At 35.2% G+C, this 22838-nt stretch overlaps 1 protein-coding gene across 2 annotated transcripts in view; it reads right to left on the bottom strand.

Moving 5' to 3' along the window:
• Nucleotides 1-12931: 12931 nt before the first annotated feature.
• Alkbh8 (alkB homolog 8, tRNA methyltransferase) overlaps nucleotides 12932-22838 on the bottom strand; it is a 52112-nt gene continuing 42205 nt past the window's right edge. The window contains exons 11-12 of one of the 2 annotated variants that reach the window (XM_076843803.1): nucleotides 20039-20188; nucleotides 12932-13783 (exon numbers count right to left, since the gene is read on the bottom strand). In XM_076843803.1, coding sequence (XP_076699918.1) covers nucleotides 13241-13783; nucleotides 20039-20188 — 693 coding nt within the window. In that variant the 3' untranslated portion in view covers nucleotides 12932-13240. The remainder of the gene's footprint in view (nucleotides 13784-20038; nucleotides 20189-22838) is intronic. The other variant, XM_076843804.1, reaches the window with a different exon arrangement.

The following is a 22838-nucleotide window of genomic DNA, read 5'->3' as shown; positions in this document are numbered from 1 at the left end:
TGGTTGCCAGGAAGCCAAAAAAAGGGGGGGGATTAGGCTTGGGGTGCCAATATGCTCTTTAAGGGCATGTATCCAATAACCAAACTTACTTCTAGGCCCCTACTCAACCGTTCCACCAACTCCCAATAATCTCATGGGCTTGGGACTTAGACTTCATAACACATGGGTCTTTGGGGGACATTTCTTATTCAAATTATAGCATTCTTTTCCTGGTCCCCAAAGGCTCATGTCCATTGTATAATATAAAATTCATTTAGTCCAATCGTCCCCAGAATCTTAACTGTTCCAGTATTGCTAAAAAGTCTAAGTCCAAAGTCTTCTCTGTCCTTCAAGGTAAACTGTGAGCCCCTGTAAATAATTAAAATAACAAGTTACATACCTTCAAGACACAATGACACAGGGTAAACATTCTTACTCACAAAAGGACAATAGGAAAAAATGAAAGAAGGATCAGACCAAAGCAAGACTGAAATTCATTAAGGCCAACATTAAAGCCTAAGTCTCCATATTTGGCATCTGGGTCACATAGTAGCATGATGTGCACTCCACGTGATTTAGGAAACACTACTCCTGTGTCCTTACTGGTTGTAGTCCACAAGACCACTCTCTTGGGCTAGTTCTGCTCACTGCCTGAAGCTTTCTTCAGCAGGTGTTCACCTTTTTGGCATCTCTAATTTCCTGGGATCTCCACGACAGCTTCATATCACAGCTCCATACATCACCCTTTTAGGGGCTGCTTGCAGGGTCTTCAGGCTTGACAAATGGACTCCAAGGCATTCCTTTGAAATCCTGGTGGAAGTCTCCATGAATCCATAGCCCTGCATTCTGCCTGCCTGCAAAACCAGCATCACAGGGCTGCTCCCAAAGCTATACTGATAAGCACAAGCTATACTGGGGTCTTCTTGAACCATGACTGCTGTAGCCTCTGAGTCGATTGATAGATGAACAGGGGAAACAAATCCTGGGGTCGCAATTACACGGTAGCCCTATGTGAGCAGAGTGCCCTATGGTCTCTTTTCAAACTAAGTCTTTGAAATGAGTTTACACTTCTACACATTTAAGCCTACCAGGGGTGGGATCTTGCTGATTCCTGAGATATTCTCAAGATATCTTCCCTATTGTCCCAGTATAAAGTACTTGGCTTCTTTTTTTTTTTTTTTTCTTTTGGCAGGGGAGAGCGTACCAAGGATTGAACTCAGGGGCACTCAATCACTGAGCCACATCCCCAGCCCTATTTTGTATTTTATTTACAGACAGGGTCTCACTGAGTTGCTTAGCACCTTGCTTTTGCTGAGGCTGGTTTTGAACTCATTATCCTCCTGCCTCAGCCTCCAGAACCACTGGGATTATAGGCATGTGCCATTGTACCCAGCTTGACTTCTTTTTAATGGGACTAATTTCTGTAGCAACTTCACCATACTTGGCAGCACCCCCTCCACCTTTTTTTTTTTTTTTTTTTTTGGTATGGTACTAGGGATCAAACCCAGGGCCTTGATGCTCTACCACTGAGCTATATTCCCATCCCTGCAGACTCTTTAAATGTCCTTTTCTGGTCTGTTATGGTTTAGATGTGAGGTGTCTCCCAAAAGCTCACATGTAAGACAATGCAAGAATGTTCAGAGGAGAAATGATTTCGGGTATAAGAGTCTTAATCCAATCAGTGATTTAATTCCCCTGATAGGGATTAACTGAGTGATAACTGAAGTGGTAGGGTGTGGCTGGAAGAGGAGGGAATTAGGGCATGGTTTTGGTGTGTATATTTGTATCTGGAGACTGGAATCTCTCTCTGCTTCCTGATCACGGTGATGTGGGCTGCTTCCCTCTGCCACACATTCCACCATGATGTTCACCCTCATTTTGAGCCCTGAGAAATAGAGCCAACCTTCTACGGACTGGGACCTCTGAAACTGTGAGCCCTCAGATAAACTTTTCCTTTTCTATAATTGTGCTGGTCGGGTTCTTTAGTCACAGCAGCAAAAACAAAAACTGGCTAAAACATGGTGTAAAGGCAAGTTTTCAAAATTTTTCCATTCTGTTCCTCTTTGCTTCTAATTCTCCAGTAAATTTGGTTAAAAGTAGCTAGTATATCCATCCATGCAGCTGCCTGAAAGCTGGGCTGTCTTCAAATCTCCTCCACCAGATAAAAAGACTTTAAACTCAGCCTTATTCAAAATCTCAGGGCTTGGATGACTGGAATCCAAACCCTTCACCACAATGTGACAGGAATGACTTCTAGACCAATTCTCAACAGTCCTTATTTTCATCTGAATTTCGTGAGTATAACCTTTCCTATTTTCATTTCTATCAGCATTATGTTCTTCTATCACCCGTGTCCACCGCAGACGACTAACTGTTGGGTTACTCAGGGGAAATTCTCAGGGAGTTAGAAATAAAACACAGACACACAATTTACCTTTAAACCAAGCTCCAGGACAGCTCCTCTTCCCTCTACCTCAAGCTCTCTAAGCGGGGGAGCGAGGATCTACACAAGAAGAGGAGGGGGCGGGGAGAGAGGGAGAGAAACGCTTTGGAGTGAGCTTTTATTGAGGAACTCTTAATTCTTGGGAAAATCCCGTCCAATGAAGGTCAAGGGGTGCACAGTTGCAAGGACAGGTGAGGTGATTGGGTTCCTGGACCTGTGGAGAGACACCCCTCTACAGGAAGACACGGTCACTGGAACCCTAGAAGAGCTGGGCAGTCTAGCAGCATGGTTGCTGCCTGGCGCCACATTGCCCAGCAGGAAAGTTAACTTGGTCACATGCGAGGTTGGTTTCCCACGTGAGTCCTCTCCAGAATTGCCTGTTAAGTTCCTCCTAACAGCATTCTATGTTTCCTCTAGTCTTTTTCTCCAAACTTCCCCAAATTTTTCTTGCAAATCAGTTCCAAAGTTTCTTTCACATCATTTCCAGTATTGTCACAGCAACAACCTCATTCTCAGTACCAATTTTCTTTGTTAGCCAGCTTTTTATCACTATGACAAAATACATCAAGTAATCTACCTGTAAAGAAGAAAGGTTTATTTTGGCTCACAGTTTCAAAGGTTCCTATCATGAATGACTGGCTTCATTGTTATTGGGTCTGTGACAACATGGTACATTATGGTAGGAGAACATGGTAGAAACATCTGCTCACTTTCTGGAAGCCAGGAAGCAAAATAGGGAGACAAAAAATGATAAGGGTCCCAATGTCTCCTTCAAGGACACACCCCCATTGACCTAACTTCCTTTCACTAGGCCTTATCTACTGAAGGTTCTACCATTTACCAATAGTGCCATGGGCTGAGGTCCAAGTCTTCAAAATATCTGTCTTCAGAAGACAATTCAAAATCCAAAATATAACATCAGCAAAAAGGAAAATACTATTGATATATGCAAGAACATGGATAAATCTCAAAAGCATTGTCAAGATTTAGAAAAAAATCTTATTTGTACGGAAAAAAGTCAGACATAAAACCTTATACTGAAGTGCATGTTTCTATTTAAATAAAATTCTAGAAGAAGCAAAAGTAAGCAATAGATCAGTTGTTGCCAAAAGTAGAGGGGATTAATTGAAAGAGGTAGAAAGGAGCTTTATGGGTGAAGGAAAAGTTCTCTTATCATGATTGCCATGGTGATGATTACATGACTACATGAAATTTCTAAAAATTCATCAAATTGTTCACTTAAAATTGGTAAATGTTATATGTAAAGTATACATTATAAAATATTACACAAAAAGATATTTGAAATATTGACCTGTTATTTTAGAACTTCCTGTTCTAAACTGCTATAAAATTTGAAGCCTAAAATATATACACAAAACAATATACAAATTGGAAGTGTCCATTTCAATGAATTATCAAGAGAAACACTCATATAAATACCACCCATGGAAAGAAAGAGAACATTGTGAACACCAAAAAAGGCCCACTAATTTTCTCCAAGTAGAAATTCACAATTAACTTAGTCTTATGAGAATGCAGTTTCACGTGTTTTTGATCTTTTACTTAAAGGAAATTGAGACTTAGCCTTATCCAAAAAGAGAGCTGGCCTTTACTCTAGGCTTCTAGAAGGTAATTCCTACTCATGGAAAGTCCTGCCTGAGAAACATGTTTATCTGGAGATAAACAAACCTTACAACCTTAGACCAAGCAGTAATCAGCTCAACCTTCAGAGAGACTGGAGAATAAAAGTCAGCCACACACATGGTCAACCATATCTACATGACCAAGTCTCAATAAAAAATCTGAACACCAAGGCTCAAGTGAGTTTCCCTGGTGGCAACACTTCATGTGTATTATCATACAATGCTGCCAAGAGAAGTCTGTTCTACCCATAACTCTACTTAGAGTGGACAACCAAAAATTCCATGCTTGGAACACTCTTCAACTCTGGTTCAGTGAACATCTTCCCCTGATTTTAACTTGTATCCTTTTGCTGTAATAAACCATAACTATAACAGTTTCAGTGCCTCTGTGAAACTTTCTCATAAATCATCAAACCTGAGGATGGCCTTAGGAACACATGAGTTTGCAGTTGATTTCAGAAGTGTGGGTGTCTTGAGGAATGCCTGAACTTTATAGGGGATGTCAGAAGTGATGTTGGTCTTAGGGATTCCTGAACTCTGCAGAAATCATTCGACATTATCTTCTATATGGCTTCTTTTACTTAGTATTATGTTTCTGAGATTCATTCATATAATAGTTTGTAAGTACAGTTTCTCTAATTGTGTAGTAAAATATTATATGAAGAGACTACAATTCTCACTCTACTACTAATGGTCACTTGAATATTTTTGAGATTTGCACTGCTGACACATCTACAAGAAAAGAACAGAAAAATCCATAAGCATAGAAGGAGATTTTAACACATCTGTCTCAAATGACAAGAACAAGCAGACAAAAATTTAGAAAACAATATATTTATTATACAATTTAAAAATTAGGCTTGACATTACTCAATACCTAAAATTCTTCTGGGTCTTCTTTGGGAGAAATAATAAAGAAGTATTGCCCAAATGAATACTATTTTCTTATATTAATTCAAGATCTATACAATTATTATTTCAGTGAATTTTCATATAGCTAGTCCAATTTTACAAGTTAGAAAACTAAAGCATAGAAACATTAAGAAATTTGCTCAAAATCACAGCTAATAAATGACAGATCTAAATTTCAGCTTTTAGGAAATTTAATTCTAGAGCCAACTTCTGAATTCCTATGCTATTTTTCAACATGTTTCATTTTTCTTTCTTCTTGTATCTTCTAGAAAATCATCAGTTTTATCTAAATTTTTAAAATTTATTAACAAGACTCAAACTTCAAATTTTGATGTGAAGTCCTAGAATAAATTATAGTCAGAATTAGCAGCTATTTCTGCCATATAAAAATAATAAACATAAACTATATTTAGCCCTATATTCTTTCTTCTTTTATCCTGAACCTCATAAATTTATATGGAAGAAACAATACATCTTGATCTTGTACTGAAATTCCATGACAAAAAATCCATTGTCTTAACTAAGACCAATTACAGTCACTACAGATTTCAGAAAGTTCAATGCTTAGAAATTAAACATCACTGACATTAATAATAAGATATATTATAGACCAGTACCCACAATTTACATAAAGTAATTTTCCTATAGAATAGTCTTAAGCCTGGTTACTACAAAATCGATATCTGCTGGAGTAAAGTGTTGAAATTTTTGTTTTTAAGCCTTTCTCTTCTGTGTAATAATTGAATTGGTGGTAAACTTCCTAATTTTGTTCCTCCTGGAACCATGACATAAGCAATTAAGTTAACTGAGTTACTATACAACATTATATAGATAAGCAAATAACTTCTGATTGTTCCTGGGCTGGGACAAACTATGAATAAACTACAAAAACCAAATAATGAAACCACAGGTTTGACTATAACGGCATAGTTAGATCTGATTGGCAGCATAAAAGGACATGTTTAGATTGTCTTTAGCACCTAGACCAATGAATTAGTAATACCACTTAACTCTTGGTAATAAATTACAGTCTATTTCTGCCACTTAAAAAATAATCCTTTGCTCCTGGGTGAATGTCCCCTTGACTTCCATTTTATTTTTTCATGGTATTTATCACTATGTGGCATGTAGTATTTATTTATTTATTTGCTTATTGTCTTTCTCCTTTTGAGAAGGTAACCTCAATAAAAGCAAGGGCTTTTTTCTTTCTTATTTGTTCATTATGATGCTGTAATTGAGCCCAGAAATTTAATACTGGATACTCAAAACAGATCAGGACTCAGGAAATCTTATATAATAAGGGGAAAAGATCTCAAGCGCCACAGTCACAGCAGCAACTGGAATCACAAACCAGAATGGTCCTTCCATAAACGCAGTAAAGCAATAAAGGAATTAAAGGAATCCCCATTCTTGGGAAGACTGGGGATGTCAGGGTGCAGAGAGTTTAGAGATCAGAATCACTGACTGAAAAAACAGTAAATACGCTACACAATATCCATATATGGGAAAGAAGTCACTATCTCTCTCCCAGTGGCCTGGGTGGAGAACAGCAGAAGGAACCTGCAGCTCAGGGGTCTACAGCTAGGGGAGCAATTACTAGCAGACCTAAGTCTGGCTTGAAAAACAAGCCAGGCAAACCCAAGCTGTGTGACAGAGGGTGTGCCTAAGTGACCAGGAAAAAATCAAGCATGGAGGTTTATATAGAATACTGGTCACGGAAATCCACCTGACTTTCCCCTCACCTTCCAATCTAGCAGTTTGCAGAACAGGATGGGAGAGAAGTAATAGACCAGGAATTCAAAAGGGCAGGGTTGGGGAGAGACTTGAGTTTGGGGTGACTGAATCAGAGACCAGGAAGCATGGGATCCACATGTAAAGTAATAGGCTAAGAACAGGCTCCTATACCACAAGAGTGAAACCCAAAGGAGATTCCTGGGGTGCAGTCTTCCAGCATGGACTGGCAATTGCTGGGCCCTGGAGGTGTATTGCTTTAAAATCTCCAGACCAGCTGACACCCAGCAAGAGACCGGAGCATACCTAAACTTACATCCTGCCCCCAGGAACCCTGTCTCCAGGACTAACCCTCTCACCCTAGCAAGCCCACCCATCCTTTGGGTGGAGTTAGCATTATATACCAGACAACCCCACCTACCTGCTGAGAAGGAAACCTGAGAAACTTTTGAATTCACTCCAATGGAAAAATTGTTCAATTTTTTATCAAGATTTATTTTTTAATTCTCCTTTTTCTTTTAATCTCTCACATTTCTACCATTTTTGAACCAAGTATTTTTCATGCATCAGTTTATTGAGGTCTGGGATGTCAGAATAGTATATTATAATTTTGTTGTATATTATTTTACTTTTTACTATTTTTAATTTTTTACATTATACATATATTTCCTCTCATTCATATATGTATTTATGTATATATATATATCTCATATATTTCCTCTGTTTCCGTGGATTCTTTCTCTCTTTTCTCCTACTAACAGCCAATCTCTATAAATCCATCTTTCACACTTCCTATAATTTTTAAATTCTATAGTCTCTCCTCCTTTCTCATAAACATCACACTATATACCACTTCTATTCTCACTTTGTCCACCACTTGAAATTTTAAACTCTTTTGCAAACTTACTATTTATATTGTATACAATAATTGAACACATCCTTTCTGTTTATTGTGACAAAACTGTAACATCTTAGTAGGAGCTGTATTATTGTTTGCATTGGGTCTGTTATTATTTGTCTCCCTATTAAAGGCGAGGTTCTGGAAGTCTTCAGGGACACTATAAATCTACAGGGTAGAAACTGTACTGCCTGAGATTATATTGCAAGATGAGTTAGATACACAAACAATATTAAAAACAAGGTGGGGGCTGGGGTTGTGGCTCAGAGGTAGAGTGCTCACCTAGCATTCATGAGGTAGTGAATTTAATACTCAGCATCACATAAAAATAAAATACATGTATTGTGTCAACGTACAACTAAAAAAAAAATGCAAAAAAAAAAAAAAACAAGGGAACAAATCACCCAAACAAACCAAGATGCTCCAATAATAGAAGCCATTGACAACACAGTAGAAGAAATGACAGAGAAGGAGTTTAGAATGTACATAGTTAAACTGATCCACAACATAAAGGACGATGTAAGGAATAAAATCGGAGATACAATTCAGGAAGTGAAAGATCATTTCAATAAAGAGATAGAGATTCTGAAAAGAAATCATGCAGAAATCCTCAAAGTGAAGGAATCAATAATCCAAATTAAAAATTCAATGGAAAGCATCACCAACAGACCACAGGGAAGACAGAATCTCAAGCAATGAAGACAAAATATGTAATCTTGAAAATAAAGTTGACCATGGAGAGAAGTAGTTAAGAAACCATGAACAGAACTCCCAAGAATTATGGGATAACATCAAAAGACCAAATTTAAGACTTATTGGGATAGATGAAGGTGTGGAGGTCCAAACCAATAAAATAATATCAGAAAATTTCCCAAAGAATATAATGGAAAATCAAATATTAGAGTCTTATAGTATCCCAAATATATAAAATTACCACAGACTCACACCAAGGCACATTATAATGAAAATGTCTAAAAATAGAGAAGAAGGATAGAATTTTAAAGGCTGCAAGAGAAAATATCAGAGTACATTTAGGGGGAAACCAATTTGGGTCTCATCTGATTTCTCAGCCCAGACCCTCAAAGCTGGGCAGTCTTGTATTCCAAGCTCTGAAAGAAAATGGATGCCAACCAACAATTTTATCCAGCAAAAATAAGCTTCAGATTAGAAAATGAAATAAAAAACTTCTATGATAAACAAAAATTAAAAGAATTCACAACTAGAAAGCTTGCACTATACACAAAACATTCCATGAAGATGAAATGGATAAAAAAAAGTAAAAACTAGTAAAGAGAGGAACTACACTGAAGAAATAGTCAATCAAAGGAGAAACTAATTCAAATTACAACCCAGAAATTAACCAAAATGACTCAAAATGATGCCCTAAACCCATCAATCCATAGACATAGACTGGCAGATTGGATTAAAAAACAAGACCCAACTATATGCTGTCTCCAAGAGACTCACCTGATGGGCAAAGACATCCACAGACTGAAGTGAAAGGATGGGAAAAATCATATCATTTACATGAACTCTGTAAATAAGCAGGAATTGCTATCCCCATATCAGATAAGTGGACTTCAAACCAAAGTTAATCAGAAGGGTCAAAGAAGGACATTTCATAATGCTTAAAAGAATTATACATCAATAAGACATAATGATCATAAATATCTATGCCCCAAACATGGAGAATCTAAATACAAACAAGCTAATCCTTCTCAATTTTAAAAATCAAACAGACCACAACACAATAATACTGAGTGACTTTCACACACCTCTCTCAACACTGGATAGATCCTCCAGACAAAAACTAAACAAACTATAGAACTAAATAATGCAATCAATAATTGATGTAACAGACATATAGAATATTTCTCATCCATCAATGAATGAATAAGACTTCTCAGCAGTACATGGATCCTTTTCTAAAACAGATCCTATCTTATGCCACAAAGCAACTCCTAGAAAATACAAAAAAAAAAAAAAAAAAAACAGAGATAATACCTTACATTCTATCAGATCATAATGGAATGAAATTAGAAATCAATAATAAAATAAAAAATAGAAGATACTCTTAACACCTGGAGAATAAATAATATTCTAATGAATGAGGAATGGATAGCAGAACAAATCGGGGATGAAATAAAACTATACTTAGAAGTAAGTGAGAATTGCAACATAACATCAAAATCTCTTGGATACTATGAAGGCAGTGAAGAAAGTTTATTGCATTGACCTTATTAATTAAAATAAAAAAGTCAATAAAAATATAACTTAACATTACATCTCAAATTCCAAGAAAGAACAAATCAACACCCAAAGCAGTAGAAGACAGGAAATAATTAAAATCAGAGCTGAAATCAACGAAACTGAAACAAAAGAAACAATTCAAAAAACTTTTGGTTCTTTGAAAAAATAAATAACATTGATAAACCCCTAGCTATGCTAATGAAGAGAAAATTCAAATTACTAAAATTTGTGATGAAAAAGGAAATATTACAATGGACACTACTGAAATACAGAAGATAATCAAAAACTATTTTGAAAATTTATACTCCAATAAAACAGAAAATCTTGAAGACATTGACAAATTTATAGAGACATGTGACCTACCCAAACTGAATTAGGAGGACTTAACAAAATTTAAACAGATCAATTTCAAGCAATAAAATAAAAGACACCATCAAAAGCCTACTAAGAAAAGCTCAGGACCAGATGGATTCTCAGTCGAGTTCTAAAAGACCTTCAAAGAAGAATTAACACCAATACTTCTCAAACTATTCTATGAAATAGAAAGCTTCAGACCAATATCCCTGATGAACATAGATGCAAAAATTCTCAAAAAAATTCTGGCAAACTGCATACATAAATGTATTAAAAAGATAGTGCACCATGATCAAGTGGGTTTGATCCCAGGGATGCAAAGCTAGTTCAACATATGGAAATCAATAAACATAATTCAGCACATCAATAGACTTAAAAGACAAGAATCATATCATTATCTCAGTAGATGCAGAAAATGCATTTGACAAAATACAACACCCACCCCTGCATGTTCAAAACACTAGAAAAACTAGGATAGTATGAATATACCTCGAACATTGTAAAAGCTATCTGTGCTAAATCCAAGGGCAACATCATTCTAAATGGAGAAAAATTGAAAGCATTCCCTTTAAGAACTGGAACACGACAAGAATTTTCACAACTTTTATTCAACATCATCCTTGAAACTCTGGCTACAGCAATTAGAAGGAAGAAATTAAAGGGATACAAATAGGAAAAGAAGAACTCAAACTAGTATCACTATTTGCCAACAACATGATTCTGTATTTAGAAGATCCAAAAACTTCCACCAGAAAACTTCTAGAATAAATGAATTCAGCAAAGTAGCAGGATATAAAATCAACACCCACAAATAAAATGTACCCCTATACATCAGTGATGAATCCATTGAAAGAGAAATTAGGAAAACTATCCAATTGAAAATAGCCTCAAAAAATTTTCTGGGAATCAATCTAACAAAAAACATGGAAGATTTCTACAGTGAAAACTCAGAATTCTAAAGAAAGAAATTAGAGAAGAACTTAGAAGATGAAAAGATCTCCCATACTACCAAAAGCATTACAAAGATTTAATGCAATTCCTATTAAAATCCCAATAACATTCTTCATAGAAATACAAAAAGCAATCATGAAATTCATTTGGAAAAATAAGAGATCCAGAATAGCCAAAGCAATTCTTAGCAAGAAAAGTAAAATAGGAGGCATCACAATAAAAGACCTTAAATTATGTTACAGAGCTATTGTAACAAAACAAAACAAAACAAAAAAAAGCACGGCACTGGCACCAAAACCGACACACAGACCAAAGGTATAGAATAGAAGACACAGGGACAAACCCATATAAATATAGTTATCTCATACTAGACAAAGGCATACATTGAAGGAAAGACACCCTCTTCAACAAATGGTGCTGGGAAAACTGGAAATCCATATGCAACAAAATAAAATTAAACCCCTATCTCTCACTCAACTCAAAGTAGATCAAGGACCCAGGAATTAAGACCAGAGACCGTGCACCTAACGGAAGAAAAAGTAGGCCTAAATCTTCACCAAGTTAGATTAGGACCTGACTTCCTTAACAAGATTTCTAAAGTGCAAGAAATAAAATAAAAATAATAATAAATGGGATGTATTCAAACTAAAAAGCTTCTTCTCAGCAAAACAATCACTAAGGTGAAAAGAGAGGCTACAGTATAGGAGCAAATTTTTATACCACATGCATATCAGATACAGCACTTATCTCCAGGATATATAAAAAACTCAAAAAACTTAATACCAAAAAAACCCAAACAACCCAATTAATAAATGGGCTAAGGAACTGAACAGAGACACTTCACAGAAGAAGAATACAATAAATTGACAAACATATGAAAAAAAAAAATGTTCTTATCTTTAGCAATTAGAGAAATGCAAATCAAAACTACTAAGATTTCATCTCACTCCATTCAGAATGGCAATTATCAAGAATGCAAGCAAAAATAAATGTTGGCAAGGATGTGGAAAAAAAGGTACACTGATACATTGCTGATGGGACTGCAAATTGGCGCAACTATGGAAATTCCTCAGAAAACTTGGAATGGAACCACCATTTGACCCAGTTATCCCACTTCTTGGCTTAAACTCAAAGGACTTCAAATCTATGCATACTACAGAGACGCTGCCACATCAATGTTTACAGCAGCTCAACTACAATAGCCAGACTATGGAACCAGCCTAGGTGCCCTTCAACAGATAAATGAATAAAGAAAATTTAGTGTATACATACAATGGAATATTACTCAGCTTTAAAGAAAAGTGAAATATGGCATTTGCTGCTAAATGGATGGAACTGGAGAGTATCATACTAAGTGAAGTAAGCCAATCCCAAAGAACCAAAGGCCAAATGTTTTCTCTGATATGCAGATGCTAATTCATAATAAGGGGAGATATTATGGAAGAATAGAGGTACTTTGGATTAGACAGAGGCAAATGAAGGGAAGGGGAGTGGGTAAAGAAAACTAGTAGAATGAATTGGACATTATCCTATGTGCATTTATGATTACACCATCTGTGTAATTCCACATCATGTACAAGCAGACAAATGAGAAGTTATACTCCATTTTATGTATGATGTGTCAAAATGCGTGCTACCATCATGTATAATTAGAACAAATTTAAAAAAAGAACTGTAGATAAAACTTAAGATAATTTTCTATTGACCAAGAATAGTTTCTTTATTAAAATATTATATAATTACTTCAATAAGATTCAACATAATTCAGGTTCTTTGATGAATTTATAATAAAATATCATCTTCAAAATGCTGTACTCTTACATGAGAATCTCAAATACTTCACAAATTACTTGAATTACTTTTAAACACCATCCTGAGTAGGGATGTAGGAAAAGCCTACATTTATGAAGTCAAAGTAGTAGATCAAATGTTTCCTAAGCAATCTCTATTTCCAAATTTCTCTCAGGATTTCTCCTTTGGTACTTCACCACAAGTTTTCTCTTTAATTAAAAGGACAATTAATTTAGTCTCCTTTTTTTTAAAGTTTATTCTCTACATAAAATATGTTCACATAAATATTCAGATTTTTTGAAGAATCACACACCAGTTTCCTTGATCATAGTAGCTTTGCAGAATGCTGACATTACTCAAAGTCTGGCAGGCAGCTTCCAATTCTCCATCAGAGAACACATGATAATAACGATGAAACACAGAACCTGGGTCATGAGATCTTATTGGACCAAATGGCTCAACAGTTTTGTCTTTACCAAGGTTTCCTTTAAGATGCCAGGGAACCAGTACATCTTGAGAATGAAAAGTAGTCCTGTTGGTATGAATAGGCAGCTCAGAATTAGTGACTTTCCTTGAATTGCATCCTCCCTTCTGAATGGAGGGGACAGAAGCTGCTGAGTCTTGACTGTTCGCATCAGGCATTTGCTCCACAAGCTGCCTTTGCGCAGATGTATCACTGATCTCTTTCTTTCCTTGGCTAATTCTGTTTTCTTTAAGATATTTGGACTTCTGGTTATTATATTCTTGTTCCATTGCCCAGACATAAATGAGTGCTTTCCCTCCAGGTCTCAAGAGTCGAACAAGTTCTTGGAGAGCTGCCACTCTACGCTCCTAAAAAAAAAAACACACACACACACATGCACACATTGCCATTTAAGAACCTGGAGGAGACATAGAGTGGAAATGTAAAAATAAAACTAACTCTAGGCCTGTTTTCAACTACAATTATCAGTAAGAAAATCTAACAAAATGTTTTATATAAACACAAAAAAGATAAAAAGGAAGAGGCAATTTGTTCTGTGCCTTTTGTTAATTTCCCCCATGACTTTCCTTAATTGGCTGGCTAGGACACATGGAAACAACAGATTTAGAGTTACAAGTGGTAATATGAGGCACTTTTAGGGGAATCATTACATTTATATTTACAAAATATCGCCCAAGATAGATTATAGAGACTTAAACTTACAGTCTTGATGAAATAGTTTGTATTAATTCTCCCACTGAAAATAATCACAAAGGCTGGATGAAATACAGGTTGATTAGCTCCTATCTGAAATGCTTGGGACCAGATTTTCGAATTCTGAAATATTTTCATATATATAATGAAGTGTCTTGAGGATGAAACCAACCCAAGCTTAAATACGAAATTCATTTAGGTTTCATATGGTCTTTATACACATAGCCTGAAGGCAATTTTATATGATACTTTTAATGTGCCTTGTATCACGTCAGCAACCCATCATGTGAAGTCAGGTGTGGAGTGGCATCATGTTAGTGTTCAAACATTTCAAGTTTTGGAGCATTTCTGATTTTTAGATTAGGGATGCTCATCTACACATAAAACAGCTACTTAAAGGCACTGGAGATCAACTCTGGAAGGTGGACCTGACGGGCTATAATCCCTCAGAGAATTTGATAATTCACAGGGTGGGAGAATAAAACATAAGCAGGAAGCAGAAATCTCACTGGCCTGAGGAAATAAGGCTTGGAATACAGGGAAGTTAAAGCAGATGAGAATTGGGAGACAGAATCATAGGTAAAGGAACTGCTAGGAAGTGATTCTGAAAATCTATATGCAAACTCCTCTAGAAGGACTTGGGAATTCCTAAGTTGCATGAGCACTGAGTGAAATTCCAAGAACTCAGCAGAAAGGCAGCTAGGAAATTAAAAAGCTAAACAGAATTTAAGTAGCCAAACAAAGCTAGAGTGAAAGTCAATGGATTTCACAGTCCACCATGGGGTAATGATCTTGGAATATAACTCAAGCTTTTGCTTGAGATCAAGAAGGGCCATATTCTAGAAAGGGAGAGGTGGGGGGAAAAAAGGTATAAATCAGCTCTAATGAAGCATAAAACCAATCCTTCACAGAATTAAAGTGATCTGCTTATATTCATCAGCTTGCCATAATTTAATCCTTTTTGGAGAAAGATAAAATATCCAAATCTTTTAATACAAAATGTCCAGCATCCAATAAAAAATTATAAGGTATGTTAAAATCAATCATGACCAAATGACTGAAAATCAGAGCAAAAGAAGACCATAGAAGTAAACCCCCAAAGACTTCAAAATTACTGTGGCTAATACATTCATGAAAATAGAAAGAAGGAACTTCAGTAAAGACATAAAATACATTAAAATATATTAAGAAGTCAGACAAAAATTCTATAACAGAAAAAAGCAATAGATTATTTAACAGCAAATTAGATACACTGCAACAAAGAATTATTGAATAAGAATTCAGACTAGAACAAATTTCCCAGATTAAAACACAGGGATAGAAAATATAGAAATATTATCATTCTAGAATTCAAGCCTAGTTATAATCTTTTTAAAAATAAAGACAAAATATAAAGATTTCATATTTGCAAAGCATGAGAAATTTTGTCATTAATATACCTATACTTAAAAAAAATAAGGATTCTTCAAGCAATAGAAATCTAAACCCTCTAAAAGCTTGGTTAATCAGAGTCTCACAATGTTAGGAAGGGTAAACATACCAACTGAAGGTAGACAATAAAGTCATGGATACATACTACAATGCCTATGTCAACCACTGAAAAATAGCATCTAACTAGCAAACTTACAGAGGAGGAAAAATATAATAATAAACTGCATTAAGGTTATAAGGCTAGCAAACAAAAGAACTGAGATTGGAAATGTTTATAAATATACGTGTGCTCTTTGATAAAAAGAAATTGATCTTACTGATTCCTTAGCCTCAGATAATGTCAAATTGTCAAAGTGACACACAATTCTAACATGCAATGGGTTATTCATGTGGCCCAAAAGCCCAAGAAATAACCTCAGATTGTATGTTAAAAGAGGAAGAAGCACCTTTAGCATGAATAATTTATAGAGTTAATAGAAGAAAACTGTGAGAATTTTTCCAGGGTGGTCTAGGAGTTGGGAAATATTGTGAAATCAAGCTGAAAATCTAAGATGAGATCATTTTATTGAATATAAAATAAAACAATAACATTTACTGAGTTCTTACAACATACAAGACACTAAGATAGGAATTTATGCATTGTTTCATTTATTCTGACAACAACCTTATGAGATAGGCTATTGTCATCTTATTTTACAGATGAGCAACCTAAGTATTCAGAGACCTAAGTATTCAGAAGGTAAAAAGAATACAAAATGGTAGAAGTAGTTACATTAGGGAGGAGAATGCTGATGTCAGAATGTACAGAATGTACTGAATCTGCCAGAAATCCATAATGGATTAAAAATGACATATACTGGGATCAGGCAGGAAAGAAAACTAAAGTGGTGAAGGAATGAAGTAGAGGGCAGTAGAATTCTTCTACTAAAACTTCAATGCTCTTATTGTCTCCAGATACTGGGACTGTCAAAATAGCCTTTCTATATTCAGTCTTGCCTCCTATCTTAAACCACCTTCCACAGTGCTCTAAGAATGATCCCTATATGGCATATATCTGATCAAGGCACTCCCATTTGTAAGATCTTTCAATGTCTCTAAAAATCAAAATCATGGGGGCTGGGGATGTGGCTCAAGTGGTAGCTCGCTCGCCTGGCATGCGTGCGGCCCGGGTTCGATTCTCAGCACCATGTTGTGTCCGCCGATGATAACTAAAAAATAAATATCAAAAAATTCTCTCTCTCTCCCCCCTCTCTCACTCTCTCTTTAAAAAAAAAAAAAAAAAAAAAAAAAAAAAAAATCAAAATCACTACTATGGCACTCAATCAGCAACATAAAATCCAAACCAACCAACACATAAATCAGTGTTACCTCCTCCACTCGACTATGAACTCTATGAATGCAGGGACTTGGACTTCACCATTTGTATTCCCAGCCACTTGTTTAATACCAGCATATAACTAATTTTCAATGAATTAGTTTTTATCGTGGTAAAAAAAAAACACATGATGTAAAATTTGCCATTTTAATTATTTTAAGTGTACACAAATTAGTGATTTTAATTACACTTACACTGTTATATAACCATCATCACTGTCCATCACCAAACTGAAACTCAAACCAAACTGAAACTCTGTACAAGGTAAATAATAACTCCCCATTCTAACTTCCCCAGCATCTGAGAATCACTGTAGTACTTTCTGTCTCTATGAATTTTACTTTTCTAGGTACTGCTTGTAAGTACTTCAAAATATTTTTCCATTTCTGTCTGGCTTATTTCACTTAGTATAATGTCCTTAAGGTTCAGTTACATTGTAGCACATATCAGAATTTCCTTCCCTTTTCAATCTGAATAATATTCAATATTCCACTATATGTATATAGATTACATTTTGCTCACACAGTCATCCATCAATGGATATCTGAGCTGTTTCCACATTTTGGATATAGGGAATAATGGCTCTATGGACATGGGTGTACAAATATTGCAAGTCTATATGCTTTCAGTTTTGGGGGGAAGGGCTAAATATCTAGAAATAGAATTGCTGGATCTTATGGTATTTCTATGTTTAACTTTCTGAGGAACTGCCACAATGTTTTCCCCAGTGACTACACTATTCTGTTTTTACCAGCAACGCAGAAGGGCTCTAATTTCTCCACATCCTTGCTAACACTAGTTATTTTCTATATTTCTGGTAATAGCTATCCTAATGTGTGTGAATTGCTACTGCACTGTAGTTCTGATTTGCACTTTCCTAATGTTTCATGATGTTGAGCACTTTTCCATGTGCTTATTGGCCATGGAAAATACCTATTTTAAAATACCTATTTACTCTGGTTTCTCTTCAGATCGTATAAATCTTTCGCCTTTTAAAATACCTATTTAAATCCTTCATCTTTTTTCATTGGGTTGTTTGTTGCTTTGTCATCACATTTTAGGAGTTCTGCATATATTTTAGATATTAATTCCCTATCAGACACGATTTGTAAATATTATTTTCCATTCCATGGGATGCTCTCTCTTGATAAGTGTTGTTTGATGCACATAAGCTTTAATTTTGACAAAGTCCATTTTCTCTATTTTTTTCATTTGCTGCCCATGTTCTTAGAACCATAACCAAGAAATCATTACTAAACTCAATGTCACAGAACTTTTCTCCTATATTTTCTCCTATGTTTTCTTCTTAGAGTTTTATAGTTTGGGCTCTTATAGGACTTGGATTCAACTTGATTCTTTTATACATGGTCAATGAATGAATTTTAAATAGATAACAGGAGATATGGAGAGAAAGGTGAATATGACAAATTTCTAAGGAGATAGGGGAAGGGTCCAACATATAAATGCAATTGCAAAAAAATGGATACAGATATTATCTGTGTATTTTACTTTCTTTCATACTTTGAAGATAGTCCTCTTTCACAGAGTAAGCTGTGGCTGAAGGAACTAAAGTGTGCCAAACATTTCTTCCAAAGGAAGGGGATTTTTTTTAAATTCACAGGTATAGCTGTTGCTCACAAGCCTTTCTCTGTTTGCAGTAATTCTTCTAATTCTTTTAAGATAGTCCCCTTACACTGTTTGCTGCAGTCCAGCAGAATCTCCCGGTTACTATTAAAAAATAAAGAGCTAACAATTGAAGAGACAAATGTCATAGAGGTTTTTCTGATTTGTTTTGAAATCAGGTAAGGATATAAAATCTACTGAATCTGCCAGAGACCCATAATGTAAGCTATATGGTTCTTGTTTCTATCAGGGGAGGAACTACTGATGCTTACAAAATATACAAAAAATAAACTTTTTTTTCCCTTTAAGTAAAACATAAAATATTAAATTCATTTATTTAAAACTTAAGAAGATTTTGTTTGTTTTTAATATTTTTACTTTTTAAAATACAGCCATATTTTTATTGGTGCATGATAGGGGGATTCAGTGTTAACATATTTGTATAGGCACACACATGATATAACAATAGGATTTGGCCAATACAATTTCTCAGGATTTTCCCTTTCTTACTCCTCCTCTCTCCTCCTGATCACTTTCCTCTATGTTACTATCTCCCTTTGATTTTCCTGATATCCCCCTTCCCAACTTTCTTTTCCTTTTTTCTCACTAGGTTCCACATATGAGAAAACATAAGACCCTGGACTTTTGGAACCTTAGCTTATTTTGCTTAACATAATGTTCTCAAGATCTATCCATTTTCCTGCAAATGACATAGTTTCAATCTTCTTTATGGCTGAACAAAACGCTAATATACCACATTTTCTTTATCTATTCATCCACTGATGGAAACCGGGGCTGGCTCCATAATTTGCCTATTGTGAATTGCACTGCTATAAACATGGGTACCCATATGTCACTATAATATAATGACCTTAATTCTTTAAGATAAATACCAAATAGTAGTATAATTGGGTCATATGGTGGTTCTATTCCTAATGTGTGTGAACTGCTACTTCTTTTGAGGAACCTCCATACTGATTTCCATAGAGGTTGTACAAATCTCAATCTCACATACAATGTAAAAGTGAAAAATTAAAAACATTTTAAGAGTTACCATACTACTACAGATTTCTGAAGAATGGTGTGGGCTGAGAAAGACAAATGGGAAAGAGAGAGAAGAGACTCAAGAATCTGAGGAGTGTATAAACTCATGAAGCCTAGTCTCAAAGTCTCTTCCAACTAAAATTCTGGGACTCTGGGTCTGAACGAAGGCATTTAGAAAGAATGGCAACCTGGGTAGAAAAAGGCTATAATATACAGCAATAGTAGCATAAAGTCCCATTAAGCCTCTGTTTAAGTAACCAGAACTCCAATGTAGCCTTATCTTTGTCACACATGCTCTCTTCAATGAGGATGGATTATGTAGTGGAAAAAGATGAGAAACTAAAATAGGGTCCAACATCAATAAATAATGAACTTTTGCTGCCACTTACTGACAAAAATTTTGGAGAAAGAAAAACATATTTTTTAAACTACTTACTGCTGTTGAAAAATGGTGAATAACAGCAACGGAGATGCAGGCATCACAAGACCCACTGCGAACTGGAATAGCCAACGCATCACAGACAAAGGCCTGAAGTTGCTTCTCTCTACAAATGTCCACAAGGCTTTGGCTACGATCACAACCAATCTTTAAGAGAAAAAAGATCATAATGTTTTGTTTTTAAAAGAAATTAAGAGCTATGGGTTTATTCCGTACCTTAAAGTCATTAAATAGATTTCATATTTATCGTAAAATGGTCTCGGACCATGATATTTCCAATTCAGATAGTCAGCACAAAGTCAGAATATATAATGCTCATGATAACATTTATTATCTTAACAAATATCAAACAGAACTCAAATTGGTGAATAAAAACAAAATGACTAAAAAAAATGACGGCAATGAAAATGGGAGGTCCAAATTTGCACCTAATTGATCACCATTCAGAATGTTCATCTTTCTGTAATGTTACATATAAAAATCAAAACTGTCTCCAAAACATAGACATTTTAGACTTTTAGGGGAGCTACAAAGAACATGATCTAAGGTATCTTTCATTACTATATATACTATATGGTGATAATCCAGATAGCAGGAGGATGGGTGATTTTTTTTCTCTGCTTCTTTATACTTTTCAACATGTATCACTCTTTTTTTTAAGAGAGAGAGAGAGAGAGAGAGAGAGAATTTTTTAATATTTATTTTTTAGTTTTCAGTGGACACAACATCTTTATTTTATTTTTATGTGGTGCTGAGGTTTGAACCCAGCACCCCGCGCATGCCATGCGAGCGCGCTACCACTTGAGCCACATCCCCAGCCCATGTATTACTTTTATAAGAAAATAAAATCCAAAAAAATCCATAAAGGTAAAATCATTTATTCTATATTTCAATTTTTTAATTTAGTTTACTCTTTATTTTTTTCTGTTAAATATTTAGCCTTATCAAGAATAAAGTGCTGAATTAAAACTTATAAAATGCTACTTAATTAAATAAAGCTTTTAGCATAATCAAGCCTTCTACCGGAATGTTGCTACTGAAGGCAGTTAGCAACAAGCTTTCATGTTTCAAGTAAGGGAGGCCAAATGTGCCTTACACATGTCTGGTTCTGCAGAAAGTGTTCAGGGACTGGGACTTCCCATCTTCTCTCTAGTTTTGCTGTTGTTTTTGTATACAGTTTTGCTGTTTAATTCTATGAATACTATATATATGAATATTATATTCATTTGAAATTTTAATACCAAAGATATACACACATATATATGGCAGTCTTAGAAAATATGTTTACACTCACACACACACACACACACACACACACACACACATATGCAGTCGCAATGTGCACATGTAAATTGAGGAAGGAAAATGGGAGGGGCATAAGAAATGTTAAATCACTAATAATCATTCTCAGAAATCTCTTCTTAATCCAATCTCTATGAATGAGGAAAAGAATTGTAAAAGCAGATTTAATAAAAACAGAAGTGGCTAGCTCAAAATATTTACTCATGATCCTTGAGGTTCTCTCAGTCCTGAGAATAAAGAATATGAATTCTCATATCAAAATAATTCTTTAGCAATTAAATCACATTGCCATGCAGATCATATTTAATGAATTTGTTGAATTTCTAATAGGCATTTTAACAGCTTTTGTATTCTATCTCAGAGCTGCTTTAATTTGTGAAGTGGAATAAAAGGCACCAAGCTAGAGGTAAAGTACTGCAATTTTCTGTGAAATACTTAAAGATGGAAAAGTACTAAGGGGCTATTAATAACAGTGGCATAATTCCCAATTGTTTCCTTATCTGTTTAAGATCCATGCCTGACTTACTGCTTTTATTTATTTTCACCAATATTCTATGTCACCCAGCCAACAGTTACAATATCAATGTGTACACACACACACACACAAACACACACAGAGAAAGAGAGAATATTTTTGTGCTTGCTACCTTTTGTTACATTTAAATTCAGTTCAGAGACTCAGAAGTTTCAATTATGCCCAATTCTGACAGCTAAACCTTACTAAGAGCCAACAGGAAAAAATCCAGCTTGCCTATAAAACAAATCCTCAGAGACAGGGCTCAATAGTCACTCAGAAGAGGAGAATTATTATCTGAGGACCACAGATAAAAACAGAACAAGAACAGCAGCCAAACAAAACAAGAGGAAATTTTCTCCTTCTTGTCAGGCTCTTAGGTCTGTTTGCTCATACTACTCCTTTTCACCAAGAAGAAACTGTGCAGCAAATTTTAGTAATAAAGCACCAGACTTATTATAGATTCCTCATTGACATGGCACTGACTCATACCTGGCTCACGACTTTCACATTTCCATTATTTTGCTGGATTTCCCGTATATGGTAGTCAAAACATCACAATTGTTTTACTTTTCTATTTTAAATTGATATAAGTTTTAATACCAAGGATAATGTCAAGTATTTGAAATTCTCCCTAATAATGTTACCTAATGACAACAACCAAAGAGAAAATGGCTTATTTTGCAAACATAAAAATTCAAGCTATTAATCAAGGGTGCAAATTAAAATAAAAATTCCATTTTTCTCCTATTAAACTGATTGGGTTAAGATTTTCATAACCCGATAATTTCTTCTCTGAATATTCCAGCATTGTCTCACTTGTAAGCTTTTGAGGGCCACCTTTATATCCAAACCAAAACATTCCATCCCTGGCCCCCAAAAGCTCACAAATATCTCACAATGCAAAATACATGTAGTCTATTCCCAAGAGTGCCCATAGTCTCAACATTTCTGAGATTGCTCAAAGTTCAAGTCCAAAGC

This window comes from Callospermophilus lateralis, chromosome 2 (genome assembly GCF_048772815.1).
Source record: "Callospermophilus lateralis isolate mCalLat2 chromosome 2, mCalLat2.hap1, whole genome shotgun sequence".
Classification (NCBI taxonomy): Eukaryota; Metazoa; Chordata; class Mammalia; order Rodentia; family Sciuridae; genus Callospermophilus; species Callospermophilus lateralis.
Note: the sequence above shows the minus strand (reverse complement) of the source record. Positions and strands in the feature narration are given on the sequence as shown.